At 36.2% G+C, this 18175-nt stretch overlaps 1 protein-coding gene across 6 annotated transcripts in view; it reads right to left on the reverse strand.

The window, feature by feature from the left end:
• slc12a2 (solute carrier family 12 member 2) overlaps nucleotides 1-18175 on the reverse strand; it is a 72234-nt gene that overhangs the window by 40787 nt on the left and 13272 nt on the right. For all 6 annotated transcript variants that reach the window (XM_004910473.4, XM_004910472.4, XM_004910471.4 and 3 more), the window contains exons 3-4: nucleotides 2019-2135; nucleotides 369-444 (exon numbers count right to left, since the gene is read on the reverse strand). In XM_004910473.4, the coding sequence (XP_004910530.1) occupies nucleotides 369-444; nucleotides 2019-2135 (193 nt within the window). The remainder of the gene's footprint in view (nucleotides 1-368; nucleotides 445-2018; nucleotides 2136-18175) is intronic.

Genomic DNA, 18175 nt, shown 5'->3' on the forward strand with positions numbered 1-18175 from the left:
AAATTATATAGTATTTGTGCATGTTTTCTATTGCCATCAGCATCATTTTATTTATCTTTACCCCTGGACCACGTTTGGATATTTAGAGTTTACTGCAATCTAACAATTTCGAAAACAAAAGAAAAACCATCAGTGGTTCCTCTAGAGCAGCATGACAACATTTGTTTTCACACTATTACAGCTGGACTCGAAAAGTAGAAGTAGGTCATTATGAGGGCCAGTTGGTTATCGGTTCCTACCTTCTGCATACTGCATTTATATAAACACTGTTAAGTCAATATTATATATTTGTGTTAAATGTTATATCTGTACCATGTAAATGCTGAATGTAAAAATTATTTTTAAAAAATGCAAATGAACAAACCTACCAATGCCAGCCTGGCCCACAATCCAGGACAACCTGATGAAGAGCATCACACCCCATATATTTAGCATACATCGGACCTGGAGAACAAGATAAGGAAAAGCATTAAAAAAACAATACAATGGAATGTTCAAACCCATGAGCCTTAACCACTATCACTGAAACTACTAGTGTTTATAAAGCTGGCCATACACGTGGTCGCACGAAACATCGTCAGATCCGCCACACACCATCAGGGCTGAAACAGCAGATAAGGAGGTAGAAACAATAGGATTTCTACCTCCTTCTGCCGATTCAGCCCTGACGGCAGATTTTGGTCAGGCGCCTTCTATAGCGCCCGATCAAAATTTTCTAACCTGGCCGATCGGCGAGTCGTCCGATATCAGCAGCTTCCTGCGATATGGGTCGACTCGCCGACATGCCATACACGCACCGAATATCGTACGAAACGTGGTTTCGTGCGATAGTATCGGTGCGTGTATGGCCAGCTTTAGGGAGAGTTTATTCACACAGGACTTTAAACATGTTTTTAAAGTGTTACTTAGAAGTTTTTTATTTTTAAAGGAGACATATTGGATAAATGGGAAAAACGCTAATTTTATAGGCAATTATGAATACTATAAGGTGCTGGTTTCACTTTGTGCTAAAAATTAATCCTATCTGTAACAATGGCCCCTTTATTGGAGCTCCCTATAGATCCTATCACTTCTCTGTCCAGAAGCACAGTAGGAGGGGGAGAGCCAATCACAGCCCTGCACTCACACAAGCAAAGACAGGCTTCAGTTCCCTATCAGGTCAGCCTAGCTGCTGATTGGTTCCTATCTTATAGTGCTGTCTACGGAGGGCCGCCGGCTCCCCAGCTCATCCAGAGAATTCAGCCAGTAGGAAGTGGAACAGATGGGTGGGACTAGTGGGGTTTTTGTGGAATTTCTCAATAAATCAATCAGAAACACAAATTTTTAAGCACAATCCTTCTATATCTAGAGGAGTATAATACACTAGTACATTCTTAATTTTTATAGGATATGTCTCCTTTAAAGAGAACTGCCAATGCCTAGTTTATACAGTACCATGTAAATCACCTAGCTCAGTAACATTATTTTCTGTACCAAGCTATTGTTAGGTTGTGGCTTCACTACTTCTCTAACACCTAGATTACTCTAGGGAACAGGCAGGTTTTCTGTCATAGCAACTAAAACAAAAAAAAAAAGCCAAGGTGCCATATAGATGAAAACATTGCATCATGAATTAAAGAAAGTAAGAAATGCCTAGGTCAACATTTCATATTTATATATATATATATATATATATATATATATATATATATATATATATATATATATATATATATATATATATATATATATATATATATTGGAGTGATCTATCATCCTGAATGCTTAGGAGGGTTTTTCAGAATAAGGGTTTTCTGTATAATTTAGATCACCATATTGTAAATACTGACATCAATATGGACCTGTGGTAGATTAGTTAACATATGTAATATATATGATAGGGGACCTTCCTCTGTTGCTTATACATTTATCTATATTTTTAATGTTTTAAAGTCTGTCAGTTAGGCACAGAATTGCAGGAAAAAAACAGCAAATAGTATTAAAACACTGTATGAATAATGATAGGCCAAAGTACTTACCAAAACACCTTTAATCCAACCAAATTTCACTACGCCTTTACTATCTGCAACAGTAGTAGCTGCATCGCCTGTTGGTGTTCCTTCTTCACCATTTGCAAAGCCATCTTCAAAGGGTTCCTAAAAAACAGTACCAGAAATTTAGATTAAAAACCAAAGCAGTTATAAAATGTGTAACCAAGAAATTGTTAAGAAACTTTGCTTAATAGTCTGAGTGTACCATTTGTTAATGGAAATCCCTGGAAAACAAATATCCCAAACTCAAATAATACACAAAAAAATGATTCTTTCTACAAATGGCTTATGCACGGCCTCTGTATTTTTGGGAAGAAACTGATCAGGCTGCCCAGCATTGCACTTGGGCTACTTTTAGCCAACTGTGTATATACTGCACAAGTGGCCAAATGAGGTATGGCCATCTTTCGATTATTCTGTTAATCAGGGGCTGATAGTATGAACATCAGAGCTGCAGAAACAGAAGCTGAGCTTCTGTGGTTCCTTTTCACTTTTTAATCTGGTGATTGCTAACCTGCCCAACTGACAAACAACTTTGCTTTATATGTTTTTATTGATACTGTAACTACTGTATCTACCCTGATGGTGGTATGTGGCTTCACCTACCAACCCTGCATAAAAAGCTAAACACTACACTAGCCCTCGTGAAAAGTTACTTTTGAATCAACACTGTATCAATTTATGAACAATATAAACATATTATACATAAAGCTTTGACTATCCTATAAATGATATGCTTAAAGTGATACTGACCACAAATGAGAAAAATTCGTATTTTTTCTAATTTTTAGAACGTTTCGTATTGACCATGATAATATAGTTAAAATGACGCAACTTTTTTCGTTTTGCGTTAATTTGCACGAAAAAGTCTTATTTTTCGCAAAGACTACAACCATTTCTGAATTCAATCAAGCTTTGGTTTCGTGCCTTTCTTTTGGCCAGGTTAGAGCTGCAGAGTGCCATTGAGTCCTATGGAAGGCTTCCAAAATCACTCATTGAAGTTTCAAAGCCAGAAAGGTTTTTGTGCCATTTACAATCGTTCAGATACAAAAATTTTGTGACTTTCGGATCACAACCACGATATTTTCGTATGACCAAGAAAGTAATTTTCACGCAATTTTCGTACATCAGAAATTATCGTGATTACTCCAAATTTTTTCCAATTGTGCTTTTAATTGCCGAAAATTCTGATCCTTTTTCACTAATAGGGCTGCTTTTGTAAGTATTTGTTACATGAAGTCCCTAAACCTGAGTGTTTTGCCAACCTGACTGTCCCTTCTCAACCTGTCAGTTATAGCTTCTAATGCTAACGGACTACAGCCGCAGAAATATGGCAGCCCCCTCATAGTGGAACATGGGGGATCAGACAGGTAATGTAAAAGCATCTGGCAAATACCTTTATGGCAAAATTATAAAAATGTATGTATCATGCAAACACAATGTTATAATAGATGTGCAAAAGGGTCTCATTTCAGGTGTCATTATCTCCTTAAAAACAGTGCTTAGTGATGTCATTTGTGCTTGGTCTCACTTTTTTTTCAAAGGTCATGTACACTCTAGAGATCCCACGACCCGTATAAACATATAAGGCCTGCAGTGTCATGGAACTCAAGGGTAGCTCCTACAAACCTTATATTTTTACATACACATTATTTCCTGTATGTATCAGCTTCCCTTTAGGTAAACAGAACAAAAAAAATCAATAAAATGAACAAATATTCCTCACGACAGAGGAGCATCAGGATGATTCAAACAGATTAAAAGATTTTTGTATTTGTTTTGGATACAGATTCCAATGTTCATGCCAAAACATTCCAGAAATGTACAGGTTTTCTGCACATTTTAAATGGTATTCAGGAAACATGTTATTCCCCTTTCTTTTTTTTTTTTTTTTCTAGGAAATTATGGAAATCATTATATATATAAAATGTGAAAGAAATTGACAACTATTTCGACATTTAGCAGAAGAATGGTAAAAATAATAAATATTGTTGATACTGCATCAGCCATTCTCCCAGCAATATTTAAGATTCAATGTCCGAGCATATTCTATAGCAGGGTAGACTGTCTAGAACAGAAACATAACCTATTTGGAATCAACTAACACAGGAGGACACGGAATGCTTTTAGCATGAGATTTTGTGTGTGTGTGTGTGTGTGTGTGCGCCCTTGCTTACTACATATATGCCTGGTAGTACCCAGAATAAAATGTACATGCACAGTAGAGGGAAAAACTGTCTTTTAAATTGGCTTTTCACTCTACCGAGCATGTACACCTGGATCGGACTGTAGAGGGTATCCAGCAAGAAGATAGGGGTGTGGGGCTCACTACAGTAGTACTTCAGGCCAGTACAGCTTTCAGCGAACAGAAGCACTGACTCAAATAAGTGATTATAATCACTGGTGGTTCTAACATTATGGCCCCCAGTAATTAGATCTTTCATTCTCCTTTAAATGATAGCTAAAACAGAAAAATGCTAAAAAAAATCTGATATAACCAATAACACCCACTTTTTGCCAGCTCGTGTACAGCAATGGAGGATGAAGAGAAAAGGGATATCAACAGATGTATAAATAATAGAAGCCAAAGCTCGTACTAACTTTCTCTCAAATCCACTTGTTGGGGCCAGTGGCCTGAACAAACTAAACAATGGTATTTGTCCAAATTGCACAATATCAAACTATTTGTCATGCAAGTTAATTGGCCAGAAATCTGGCAAGTTGGCCCATTTATGGTCAATTTTAGGGTTTCAAAATTTCTGTGCTATGCAATTAGTTCAGCCATGTTAGGCCATGTGTCAAAACACAAACAATATACAGTGTTAGGCTGCATTCACAAAAATGTATAGAATCGATAATAGAAACAGGGTAAACTGGCCATAAAGATCACGTGTGCAAGGAATTGTGGGGTTTGGAAGATGCAGGCTGAGGACAGACTGAGGACAGTCGACTACTGTTACATTTTATTTGAGTCTCAAAGTAGTCAGCCAGATCAGCAGGGGAACAGGGGGGCCAGGCTTAGGTAACTGTTCCAAACCATATTATTACATTAAAAATCATGAAAAGGCTGCATATTTTTTAACTGATCTACAATGCAAAGATGCTTGAAATTAGGTCAACTTTTCAAAAAGCATAAGTTGTGTTTGGGTGGAGTTCTCCTTTAAACGTCAAGCAACATTAAGCCATTGTACTATACTGTCATTTCAGTACATTTTACATCACTTCCTCTGTTATTGCAAAGATAACGCTCCCTGTGGACAGAAATGACCTCCAAATCTATTTTCGATGTTTTGTGTACCTAGAGAGGAAATGACAAAAAACCCACAAGCAAACAGATGTTTTCCAGCAGGAAGAAATTACTATAAAATTTGAATATTAAACCTCAATGTAAACTCTGATGTAATAATCACAGTCAGGAAAAATTCTCAAAGACCATTCAAGTAGTTCCCATTACTTTTGGAAAAATGTGTGAGTGCTTCGGGTGGGGGGGGGGGGGAGGTTGAAGAAGAATACTATGGGAAACCTCTCCAACATAACTAACTGGGGTCATTTATAAAGTCCTATTTTATTCACATATGGTCGTTTTGTGCATGTTTTCCTTTAAACGGTTACATTTTGCACTGCTGTGCCAGTCTTTCCTTTTTTTGCAAATCGCTTTGATATACGCATTTCACATAAAAATTCACAAATGGTTTGCAAATGAGTTTGAGGTTTGCGTGAGCATGGCCACTGTGCTCGTTTGTTGTGTGCATATATTGTGCCAATTTTCATTTTGCAAATTCCCAATTTGCAAAATCCGTTTAGTAAATATTTTTTACGTCACTAAAGTTGTGGCATAATTGGGATGCAGAGTGTGTGCATAAATATTCGCAATTTGGAATTATGCCATATTTAAAAAAACTCTTAAGGACAATCATACTGTAAATAAAAATATTGCCATCATGTTTGCACATTAAATGCACCAATCTTGTCCAGCTTTACAAATATAAACAAGGCAAGGCAAATATTTTCACTGTGTGAATAATTCTGCGCTGAGTGAACTTTATAAATAAGCCTCACTGTATCACTAAAGGTAGCCATACATGCACTAATATCATTGTATGATAATTGGTGCTTGTATGGTGGGAGACGAGATGACCAATATCGCTAAAAGCCTTGGATATTGGTTGCCTCGTCAATCTGGCAGGACTAAAAATTTTGGTTAGGTGCCTTAGAAGGTGCCCTAACATCATAACGTTAATGCTGAATCATCAGATGGGGTAAAGAATTACTTTGTTTTTACCTCCACATCTGACAATGAATGATCTTTTCTACGACCATTGGTCATGGGTAAGTTCGTAACTGTAGCGTGTTCATAAACACATTTCTATGCTACTTACACCAGATATACTATAGCATATATTTATATATTTGCATCTTACCACATTGTATTTGGCCTGACGTGGTTACTTCCGTATTTACAAAGTTAGCAAACCAACTCTTTTGTGTTTGAAGCATGTAAATGTACACCCAGATCCATTACCCAGTCAGCTCTAAAGGTCTGGTTCACACAGCCCTGACTTCTTCAGCCTTTAGAAGCCTTTGGGAGTACTGGTAAGCACAGGGCTATTAAGGATTAGTTGACTCTACTTCTAGCATCTGATTCAGAGCAGAACCAAGATCATCTTACCAATCAAACAAGGGTTTCATTATAAAAATGGGATCAGAGAGCCTTGTTCACAAGAACCTCTATGAGAAATGATTTTTAGTGATCACTTATAGCGCCACTGGCATCAAAGGGATCTGGTATCATTAAAATGTGTATGTCCAAAATACCTTAACATGGCAGAGCTTTGAAAGTTGATAACTTTTCTTTGTACAATAACACTCTGTATATGTATATATTATGCATTCTGGTTGCCTTAATTAAAGTATAGTAACAGTTTAACAAGTGAATATAAAGCTCATAGTGAAATGTAAAACCAGATATGTTAACTCTAATTTGAACAATGTATAATACAAATATGTAATTTAAAAAAATGAAAAATACAACAAAAAGCATGTCAATACTAAGACTCTAGGGAAAGAAGAAGCTGGCAGAAATATGCCTCATAACTATAGCAGTATTGATTCAATGCAGCTCTCCAACATTTTTTTTTTAAATCAAAAAAAGTGTAAAATGTATTTAAATCAAAACAATGGTGTGTGCATCTCATGTTTTACAGTATAGCTCGTAAATGGAGAGATTGTGGTCCTGCCCACCCCAGTCAATAGTGTACTGTCGGCAAGGTCGCATGCAATGTGTAGTTTACATTTGGGATGCAAGGTAGTGACAGCAAGCTAAGCACCTATAAACAGGGATACAGAATAGATAGAAAAGCAAGGAGTGGCAATCAATTACTAATATTACATATATATATATATATACATACATACACACACACATATATGTGCATAAACAGACACAAATAAATATATATATATATACACACATTCAGTACATTCAGACACAGGGCAGTATAAGCCTATAAAATCTGGGTACTTGCAGCTTGATTAGAACAAATTGTTTTATAAGATAATTATCTGACCCTCTGTAATAGAGTTTAGTATTAGGAAAGAATAGAAAAAAGGTGATCTATTGGACTTGTAAAGACGGAACCAAAAGACAGTCGATACTTTTAATTAGACTTACATGTTAAGTCAATTCAAACATGCCTTTTAGATTAGAGATGTGTATTAGTCTACCTAAGCAACCATTCCGTAGTTCTGGATTTAGGCAGGACCTCTTTGTTTTAGCAATGCTAGTGTATGTTCTGGTAAAGTTGTATAAAAGGATGCCGGATGCAGAGGTCATCAATTAGGAAACTGAAATGTCATGCAATAAAAATACTGAAGCTTCCTATTGGCCTGTGGGTATATGGCTTGGACGTCAGCCATGCTGTTTCCCACAAGGGACCAGTGCATAATGAGCTCAGACAAACACACAGGAGCATGTTTATGGTGAGCAAGATGCAGCATCTAGTAGTTCTATTATGTAGCATCTAGTAGTTCTATTATGTCTAAAGATACCACATTCTAAAAATTCAACTATTCAGAGAACAACGAGGCATTCCAGGAATAAAATGTCACCTTTTACAAAAACTGAAACTTGGTAATATCATTATAAAGGGGAAAACGTTTAGAGCGGCTTTGTGTTTTGGGACTGAGTATAGTTAGCCAGCATCTTCAATTAGTCCAAGAGGAAGGTCACTGCTTAAAGGAACAGTAACACCAAAAAATGAAAGTGTATAAATATAATTAATATATTATGTACTATTGCCCTGCACTGGTAAAAGCTGTGTGTTTGCTTCATAAACACTACTACAGTTTATATAAATACCCTGCTGTGTAGCCATGGGGGCAGCCATTTAAATTGAAAAAAAGGAGAAAAGGCACAGGTTACTAAGCAGATAACAGATAAGTAGCATAGATTACCATTGTATTCTACACAGTTTATCTGTTATCTTTTTATGTAACCTGCGTCTTTTCTCCTTTTTTTAATTTAAATGGCTGCCCCCATGGCTACACAACAGCTATTTCTATTAACTACAGTAGTCTTTCTGAAGCAAACACACAACTTTTACCAGTGCAGGGCAACAGTACATTATATTTTAATTATTTTAAAACATTTTTATTTTTTAGTGTTACTGTTCCTTTAAGATTAGTTACTTCACAAATTGTGGGATGGCATTTCAAGGAGAATAGTCGCCCGCGACAAGGGTGATTTGTCGCGGACGGTAATCTCCCTGTGTGCCACAGCCCTTAGAGGTAAGAACCCACAGAGTGGTTCAGTCGCCCACGATAGATCTCTGCTTGTGGGCTTTCCACCGACAACAATAGGAGTCGCCGGTGGAAAGCAATTTCAGAGCAGGTGACTGAACTGCACCGTGGGTTCTTACCCTTAAGTTTGGTGAGGGCTAATTGAACTCAAGAGGTCCTGTCTGTTGGGTCGAGGACTGGTTGGCGCATTTATACAGTCTCCCCAATGGGTCTCCAGTAAAACTGAAAATCTGATAGTTAGCCTGAGGGCCAAATGATTACTTCATCCTGATTTTACCAACTGCTTTGGTGACCAAATTAGGTAAAGATCCGCTCATTTCATAACTTTGGTAAACTACAGTATCTTACCATGTATGCTCAGCTTGAGGCTTGGTTGGGAAAAATATAAACACAAATACTAGCATCATAATTTACAGTAATTGCAACCAGACCAGAAACTGACTGATGAGCGGGGAACTGACAAAGTAAAAAGTTTGTACACCAGTGTATGTGTATATATATATATATATATATATATATATATATATATATATATATATATATATATATATCTCAATATATATATCTCAACCCTAAGTGCTAAAAGAGAAGTGTTAAAATATTTTGCGCAGGGTGTTTTATTGTTTTGTAAAAGCAAGCCCATTATTTTTGCCAAAAATGGATAAAGAAGCAATCTATTACAGCCAATTTATTTCTGTTATATTACATTTGAAAATCAGTAGCACAAAATTTAAATAATCACAATACCGCCCATACAAAACATTGTTTAAGTATCCCTAGTTCATGTGCATAGAGCCCATGACACCACTTTCCATACATATACACACATATTATGAAGTATTACTTACAGTAGTTTTCAGATTACAATTATAATTGTATCTAATTGCTATATAATAACAAAATGATACATATATATTTTAGTATCCAGGACACATAAGGGGACAATCAATAAGAATTCTTTATGGGATGTTCAGTTATGATGTCACATGGATGAATAAAAAATTTCAGAAAATATCACTGAATAAATGATGTCAGAAAATACCTCTTGCAATTGCTTTTTGTGCCATTGGGGACAGCTCCAAAATGCTTTACATGACTCTCAGCACCAGGCTAAGCTTTCAAAACAAAGTATTGTTTTACAGGAATTTGATCAGCTTCTTGTTAACAATGCTCTATTAATATCCTCGGAATTAATGCAAGCTCAGTTCACCAGCGTTACAAACAAAAACCAATGGTAGGCCCCTTGTGACTTACAATGTAACCAGTCACAACTGCTGATCACAGGAAAAAGACGCATATTCAGCTTTGTACACCTAACATATCATATTCTTAACTCATTCTTTAAAAGAACTAATAACCAGATACTAGCTATTTACTCATGCATTCTTATTAGACAAATACCTAGATCCACATTGGATTTCAGTTTTAAAATTAACAAAACAAGAGCAGTACAGCCAGACTGCAATTGGCAATTTTTATAATAATGTATTACACATATAGGAGCAGGTACATTTATTACCAACTTCTTAATCCACAGAGCTAAAGAACTTGCTTTCTCATATCAAAATATTCCTAATATTTTTGCATAAAACAGCCAACATTTTGACTTTCTCTAACCCTTGATAAAAAACTGGCAAAAAATGCTAAATGCAACTTTGATAACAGCACTGTGTTATAAAAAAAGATCAGCAACTCCGGGATTTCTTGTGAAAAATCAAAACATATATTCAAAGTAGCATAAACAGCCTATATATATATTGCTGCAGTAAAAGTTAAGTAAAGACATAACTACCTACTATGGGTACATACATTATGGTACTTTTTAATTAATAATTATCTCCCTGGCCTTTTACTTTGACATTAGTCAGAACTTTAAAGACAGTAAGCCATTGAAAGTATTAATTTACTTCAATACTGCTATCTGCTAAAATCTCTAGTGTACATAATACACACTACACTCTCAATGGCCTGCTGTCTCTGTGTGCTGGCCAACGAGACATCCCGGAAGGAGGCGATACACGGGTGACTGGCTGCCTGTATGTTGAGGACTAAATCTAAGCACCAAACCCAAACAGACAGTTTACTTGTGTTGATGTAAAAAAGTCATAATATACGTTAACCGCACCTTACAATGATAAGCCAACACCTACCCTTGGAATCTAGTGCTGCAGAGTTAGGTCAAAACAAAAAAGGGGTTGCTCACCTTTAAGTTAAATTTTAGCATGAAGTAGACTGATACTCTGAGACAATTTGCAAAATTTGTTTTTTTCAGCAGCTCTTCTGTTTTGGCAGTTATCTGGTTGCTAGGGTCTTGTTTACCTTAGCAACCAGTCAGTGTTTTACATTAGAGACTGCAATATGAATAGGAGGGAGTCTGAATAGAAAATCAAGGCATAAAAAGTAACAATAATATTAAAATTGTAGCCTCAGAGCAGTGACCCCCATTTGAAAGTTGGATGTAGAAGTGGAAGGCAAATAATAAAAATAAAATAAAAAGAAATAAAATAATAAAGTTGCAAATTTACTAGGAATAGGGCATCATATTAAAAGTTGGGAACCACCCCTTTAACGTCACACCAGTTCTAACTGTTCATCAAACTAGGGATACGAAGCTCAGAAGCATTTCAACCAGAACCCTAACATAATCCACTACTTCCCAACCAGCCCAAAGTACTCCACTTCTTTATGACCAGCATTAATGTCAATGACTAGAGGCAGAGGATTATACCTGGAAACTGCTACATGTACCATGAACCCTAGTGTCCTAACATTTGGTTAGCAACCAACTTGGTTCACAGCACAGATACCAAATTAAAACAGCTGCTCTGGGAGTTTGCAGGACAGCATTTAATTTTATTAAAGTGGCTTTAAGGTTTGGGGATCCTAACTGGGCTGCTAAATGGCTCGATCTTTTCTTGAAATACATTCATTTTATCCAATAAGGAAAATGTTTACTGATGCCTTACACTGTTGTCAATAGAAAGTTCTATTTATTCCATTTATTATGATCATTGTAGGGCTTCCAAAGCTAGACCTTCCACATATTAATCAGAGGAGCTGGCACAGCTAGTCACCTTCCTGAAGGTTGGGGGGGGGCATGCAATCATTCTAGGGTAATACTGATTAATTACTAATTATGCCAGTTCTGTCCAAAAAATGTTCTGTAGTGACCGAAAAACTGGGCATATTAGTTTTACATTTTGTTCTCTTTTAATAAAATGTCTGTAAATACAAACACAGACTGTGCAGTTTTGAAACGTAGTATACTGCATATTATATCAAAAAGTAAGAACTAATGTTGACTAAGAAAGTATAGTAAACTTTAAGTAAGTCATCCCCAGCCCCCAGCTTGGATTATATTTTGAACCATAAAAGGTATCACAATCTAAAATGTATTCTTTCTGTACACTAAGTAGGCTTAACTAGGGTAAATGCTGATCTAAGTATTTATTTCAAACATAGTAATTTACCTGTTGTTGCACAAGCCAAGTAGTTCCCAATAATAGCTTGTTGAAGTCTCTTAATAATCAGATTTTATTGCAAATATCAACAAAGGGAAAGTAGAACTGGCTTCAGGGCTGCCACATACACACATAAAAAAATTGTATGTAAGAAACATAGGTGCGCGCCAACATGCTTAAAGCTACATTTACAATTTGATGTTTTTAGATATTATACATACTTATGCATTACATGGGCCCTCTCTCCACATACTGTTACAGTATTGTAACAAGCATTGATGTTGGAAAGGACTGGGTGTCATGTCAGTTATGTGTACTGTCATGTAGACTTGGACCACAGAGACATTAGTGTGCACATTTACAAACATGTGGGCAAATATACACTGCACAAGACCAGTGGCCATTTTAGAATCGCTAGGTTTCTTTCTAGCCTTAAAGGAACAGTAACACCAAAAAATGAAAGTGTATAAAAGTAACTAAAATATAATGTGCTGCTGCCCTGCACTGGTAAAAAGTTGTGTGTTTACTTCAGAAAGTCTACTATAATTTATATAAATAAGCTGTTATGTAGCCATGCAGGCAGCCATTCAAAGGAGAAAAGGCACAGGCACATAGCAGATAACAGATAAAACACTATTGTATTCTACAGAACTTATCTGTTATCTGCTATGTAACCTGTGCCGTTTCTCCTTTCTTCCAGCTTGAATGGCTGCCCCCGTGGCTACACAGCAGCTTATTATTTATTTATTTATTATTTTTTTTTGTAAGTCTTTATTTTCATTTTCAGTTTTTTTCAGGTGGGGATACAGAAAGGAGAAAAGGGAGGGGGTAGGGTGGGGGAACATAGAAATAGGAGGTGTAACTTGGTACAAAACATGGCAGTTTTCCCATCATTGTGTTATACATCTCGTATTAAAATACATTCATTTCCATTCTTTCAGGTTAATGGACTTGGGTATGAACATAACTCCTGTTATGGTAGACTGCTCGGGTAGTAGGGGGGGGAAGCAGGTGAGCTCAATTAGGTTTTACTCTTTTATCACTTGTTAACCTTTACTATTGGTGCCTGTTATGGGATATATTCTTATGCAATGTACATGTTTCTTAATCTTGTTATTCCCTATCGTGCTAACTTATATGGCCAATCCTGCCATACTTTCTCATAGTTTTTCATTCTCCCATATTTTATAGCTGTTAATTCTTCCATTGTTTTTGTGTTCTCTATTTCCTCTATCCATTGCATTTTGTGTGGAGTTTCTGACTTTCTCCAGTTCTTGGGTATTATTATTCTAGCTGCTTGTAATAGGTGTACTATCAATTTATCATTAATTATTTTTTTTCCGGTTCTATCCAGACTAAGTAACATTGTTTCTATGCAATTTGTGTATTTCCCCGGTCTTAAGTTGTTTATTGTATTGTATACTTCTCTCCATAATGGTTTAATTTTTTCACATGTGTACCATATGTGGCTATAGGATCCTTCAGCGTTATTACATCTCCAACATGTTTGTGATACTTTGTTGAAGATTTTATGCAAATATTGGGGGGTTCTATACCATCTACTTAAGAGTTTGAAATTTGCTTCTTGTACTCTGTTTGATCTTGCGCCTCTATGCGCTGATAGTGTTATTTGCTTCCACGTATCTGTACCTATGGTTATTTTGAGTTCTTGTTCCCATTGTTTCATATAAAGCGTTTTTTCTTCCTGTTTTTCTTCTACCAGTTTTTTATAGAATTTTGCAATGGGGTGGGGTATTTTTTGTTGTTGTAATAATGTTTCCCAACTAGTGAGTGGTCTGGTCAATCGTTCTAATCCTATTGATCTCAAGTAGGTAGAAATCTGCATATGGTTCCATTGGTTTCTGGGGTGTTGGCCCCACCTTTTTTGTATTGTGTTTAAGACTATTTTATCATTTTCTATGAAGTGACGTAGCTTAGTGGGGTTATTCTGTATTATTGCCCATCTATCTATTTGTCCTTTCTCACAGCTAGGTGGAAAGTTTGGGTTGTTCATTAGTTCTAATTCTGGTGATGGGTATGGTGAAAACTCTGGGTCTTGTTGTAAATAGTTCCAGACTGATAATGTTGCTCCTATGGTAGGGTGTTCTTTAATCTGCTGTGATAGTTCTGAAAATTTCAAATGCATTATATTACATAAATTGTATTTTGTTTCATATTGTTCTATTTCTTTCCAGAGTTTAAAAATTGGCTCTCTTTTCCATAACCATATTCTATGTAAATGGTTTGCTATGTAATACTTTTCTGGGCATGGAAAACCCAGTCCTCCATCTGCTTTCTGTGCAATCAACTGGTCATATTTAATTCTTGGCTGTTTTTTTGCCCATACAAAATTTGTAAATAATGATTTTATCCTAGCAAAAAATTTCCGTGGTATTTTAATTGGGATCATTTGGTAAAGGTATAACAATTTGGGCATTACTGACATTTTTAATACATTGGCCCTGCCAAACCACGATGTTGATTTGCCTTGCCATTGATTAAGCATTGATTCAATTTCTTTAGTGAGGGGTACATAATTATACTCGTATAATTTATCTGGGTGTGATGGCAGGTTTATTCCTAAGTATTTTATAGTTTCTTTCGCCCACTGGAAGGGGAAAGAGTTTTGTAATATTGTAGCTTGTTCTTGTGATATGTTTATATTTAGGATTTCTGACTTTGAATAGTTTATTTTAAAGTTTGATACTTCACTAAATTTGTTAAATTCTAGTATTGTGTTTGGGAGGGATATTATAGGTTTAGTAATTAGCAATAGTAAGTCGTCAGCGAAGGCTGCTGCCTTATGTTCATGGGTGCCAAGTGTGAGACCTGTTATATCTACATTTTGTCTGATAGAAGTGATCAATGTTTCCATGACTAACACAAATAGTATTGGGGATAATGGGCACCCCTGTCTGGTTCCATTTGAGATCTCAAATGCTGGTGAAAGGATGCCATTTACTTTTATTCGTGCATAAGGTGCATGATATAGTGCCATAATACGTGCTATCAGTGCTGGACCAAATCCAAAGCTTTGTAATGTGGTTTTTAGAAACATCCAATCAACCCTGTCGAACGCCTTTTCGGCGTCTGTTGTTAATAGTAGAAGTGGTATTTTTTTCTTTATAGCTAATGTTGTTAGGTTGATTATTTTTGTAGTATTATCCTTGCCCTCTCTGCCTTTAACAAATCCTGTTTGTTCGGGATGAATTAGTATGGGAGTAATAGTTTGTAATCTGTTAGCTATCATTTTGGCAAATAATTTCTGGTCTAGATTTATTAATGAGATAGGTCTATAACTTCCACAAACTGCTGGGTCTTTGTTGGGTTTGTGTATCACCGTTATTTGTGCTTCTTGGGCCTGTTTGTGGAAATTTTTTTTCTCTGATATTGAATTAAAATGTTCTAATAGGATAGGGGTTAGTTGTTGTTGAAACTCTTTATAAAATCCTGCACTGTAGCCATCTGGACCTGGACTCTTGTTGGGTGGCAGGTCATTAATTACTTTTGTTAGCTCCCCCATCAAGAATGGAGCTTCTAATTGTAATTGTGTTTGATTGGATACTCTCGGAAGATTTAACTTTTTAAGATATTGTTCTATTTTTACTATTTTGTTTGGGTCTTGGGCTCCGGAGTTTAAATTGTATAGAGATTGGTAGTATTCTTTAAAACAGTTTGCTATATCTGGATATGTGTGATGAAGTTTTTGGTTGGAGTCTTTAATTTGTGTAATGAAGGTTTTACTCTTCTGTGTTTTTATTAATTTAGATAGGATTTTGGATGGTTTATTTGCAAATTCATAGAATTCTCTCTTACATTTCAGATAAGCTTGTTCTGTAAAAGTATCTAATAATTGTTTTAAGTAGATTCTTTTGGTTTCTAGCTCCATATATACCTGTTTAGCTAATGTTTCTTTATGTTTACTTTCAAGATAATGAATTTCTTGCAGTACCGTTTGTATTTTGGTTGTGTGTTCTTTTTTTATTTTTGAGCTAAGTGCTATTAAATTGCCTCTTGTAACTACTTTCAGTGTTTCCCATAATGTGGAGGGGTCTGTATTTGGTAAATTATTTAGGAGAATAGTTTCTGCCATAGTGGCAGCAATTCCTTCCCTTGTTTGTTTCTGTAGTAACAACCTTTCATTAAATTTCCATATGAATGACGCTTTCATGGAGTTGGGGATCTCAATGTTAGCTATATATGGTGCATGGTCTGACTGAAACATCGGGCCTATCTGAATTTTTTTCATAATATGCAGCCATTTTTGATTAATAAGCAGATAGTCGATTCTAGAGTAACTATTGTGTGGGTTGGAAAAGAAAGTATAATCCTTTTCTTTAGGATTATGTGTTCTCCATACATCTATCAATTTTAATTGGTTCAGGTAATTTTTAATTTTCTTTAATGATTTGTAAGTAATGGCTGATTTTTGTGAAGAGCTGTCTATTATTGGGTTTAATGCCACATTGAGATCCCCTCCTACCAATGTTATACCTTCTGCAAATTGAGACAAAGTATTTACAAAATTCTTAATAAATTTAGTTTGGTCCTTGTTTGGTACATATATAGAGCATAAAGTAAATACAACATTATAAATATTTGCTTTTACCATAATAAAATGCCCATTGTCCTCTTCTTTCTGGTCTATTAGTGAGAAGGGTACGTCCTTATGAATTAAAATTGCTGTACCTTTAACTTTCTTATCTGGGTTAGTGCTGGAGAAAGTTTTTCCATACCATTTGCTCTTTAAAACCTTTGAGTGCGATGTTGTGATGTGAGTTTCTTGTAAAAATACAATTTTGGCACCATTCTTTTGACAGTTACTAAGTATTTGCGCCCGTTTTTTTGGGCTGTTTATACCATTCACGTTTTGTGACCACAAAGTTAGTTGTAAGTTTTCTTTCATGTTATTTCCTTATAATAAGTGTCCTGTATCGGTTGCCTATAAGAGTCCTGCTTCCAGAGGTTTGGTTTAGGTAAGGAATGGGTTGCGGCATAACCAGGGTTTAATAAACTGGGGTAAAACATTAACGGTCCTGAATCTTCAGGGGGTGATTAGTGGGTATAATCCGCTTTTGCCTTTTGGCTACTTGCGGTTAACCTCTTGTGGGGGAGTGAGCTTTGCGGAAAGGTTTTTCCTTTCGCGTCTCACCGACCTTGTGTAATATTCATTTTCGAGAGTATGTGGGTGAACATCCACGTATTTTTAGCAACTCGTGTTTATGTGCATACTTTATTATACTCACAGATCCGACCAGTTCTTATTGGGGGTTCTTTTTCTTGCTGACGAATCTTTGGTTATCCTGCTGCGCGGCGTTTTGGGGGTACGTTGTACCAATGGTACTTCCTGCCATAGGTTGTCCGCTTCTAGGCTTGGTTCTCGGTAGTTGTTTTCCTCGTCGTTCCATCCTGGTATGTGTGTGTCCTCCAGTTGTAGTTTTTGCATAAAGTCTTTTATGTCTGATGGGTATCTCAGCGTGGTTTGTGTTCCATCTTTGTTTGCTGTTAAGCTGAACGGGAAACCCCAGCGGAACTGAATTCCTTTGGCTCTTAGTTGTTCTGTTAGTGGTTTGAGTTGTTTCCTCTTAATCAAAGTGGACAGCGAAATATCCTGGAGTAATATGATATTACTTTCCTCAAAGGTGATTTTTTTCATCGTTCTGGCTTTAGACAGTATGTCTTCTTTGAGGGGAAAACTGTTTATACAGCATAGAATGTCCCTTGGAGCCTCCGGCGGTGCGTTCCGCGGTTTAAACACTCTGTGGGCTCTATCTATTGCAATTGGAGTATTAGCGTCTCTTTCCAATATGTTATTAAAAATTTGTAGTAATGTCGGTAGTATGTCGTCTTTTACTGTGGTTTCCGGGATCCCCCTTACTCTTATAT

The sequence above is a fragment of the Xenopus tropicalis genome, chromosome 1 (genome assembly GCF_000004195.4).
Source record: "Xenopus tropicalis strain Nigerian chromosome 1, UCB_Xtro_10.0, whole genome shotgun sequence".
In the NCBI taxonomy this organism is placed as follows: domain Eukaryota; kingdom Metazoa; phylum Chordata; class Amphibia; order Anura; family Pipidae; genus Xenopus; species Xenopus tropicalis.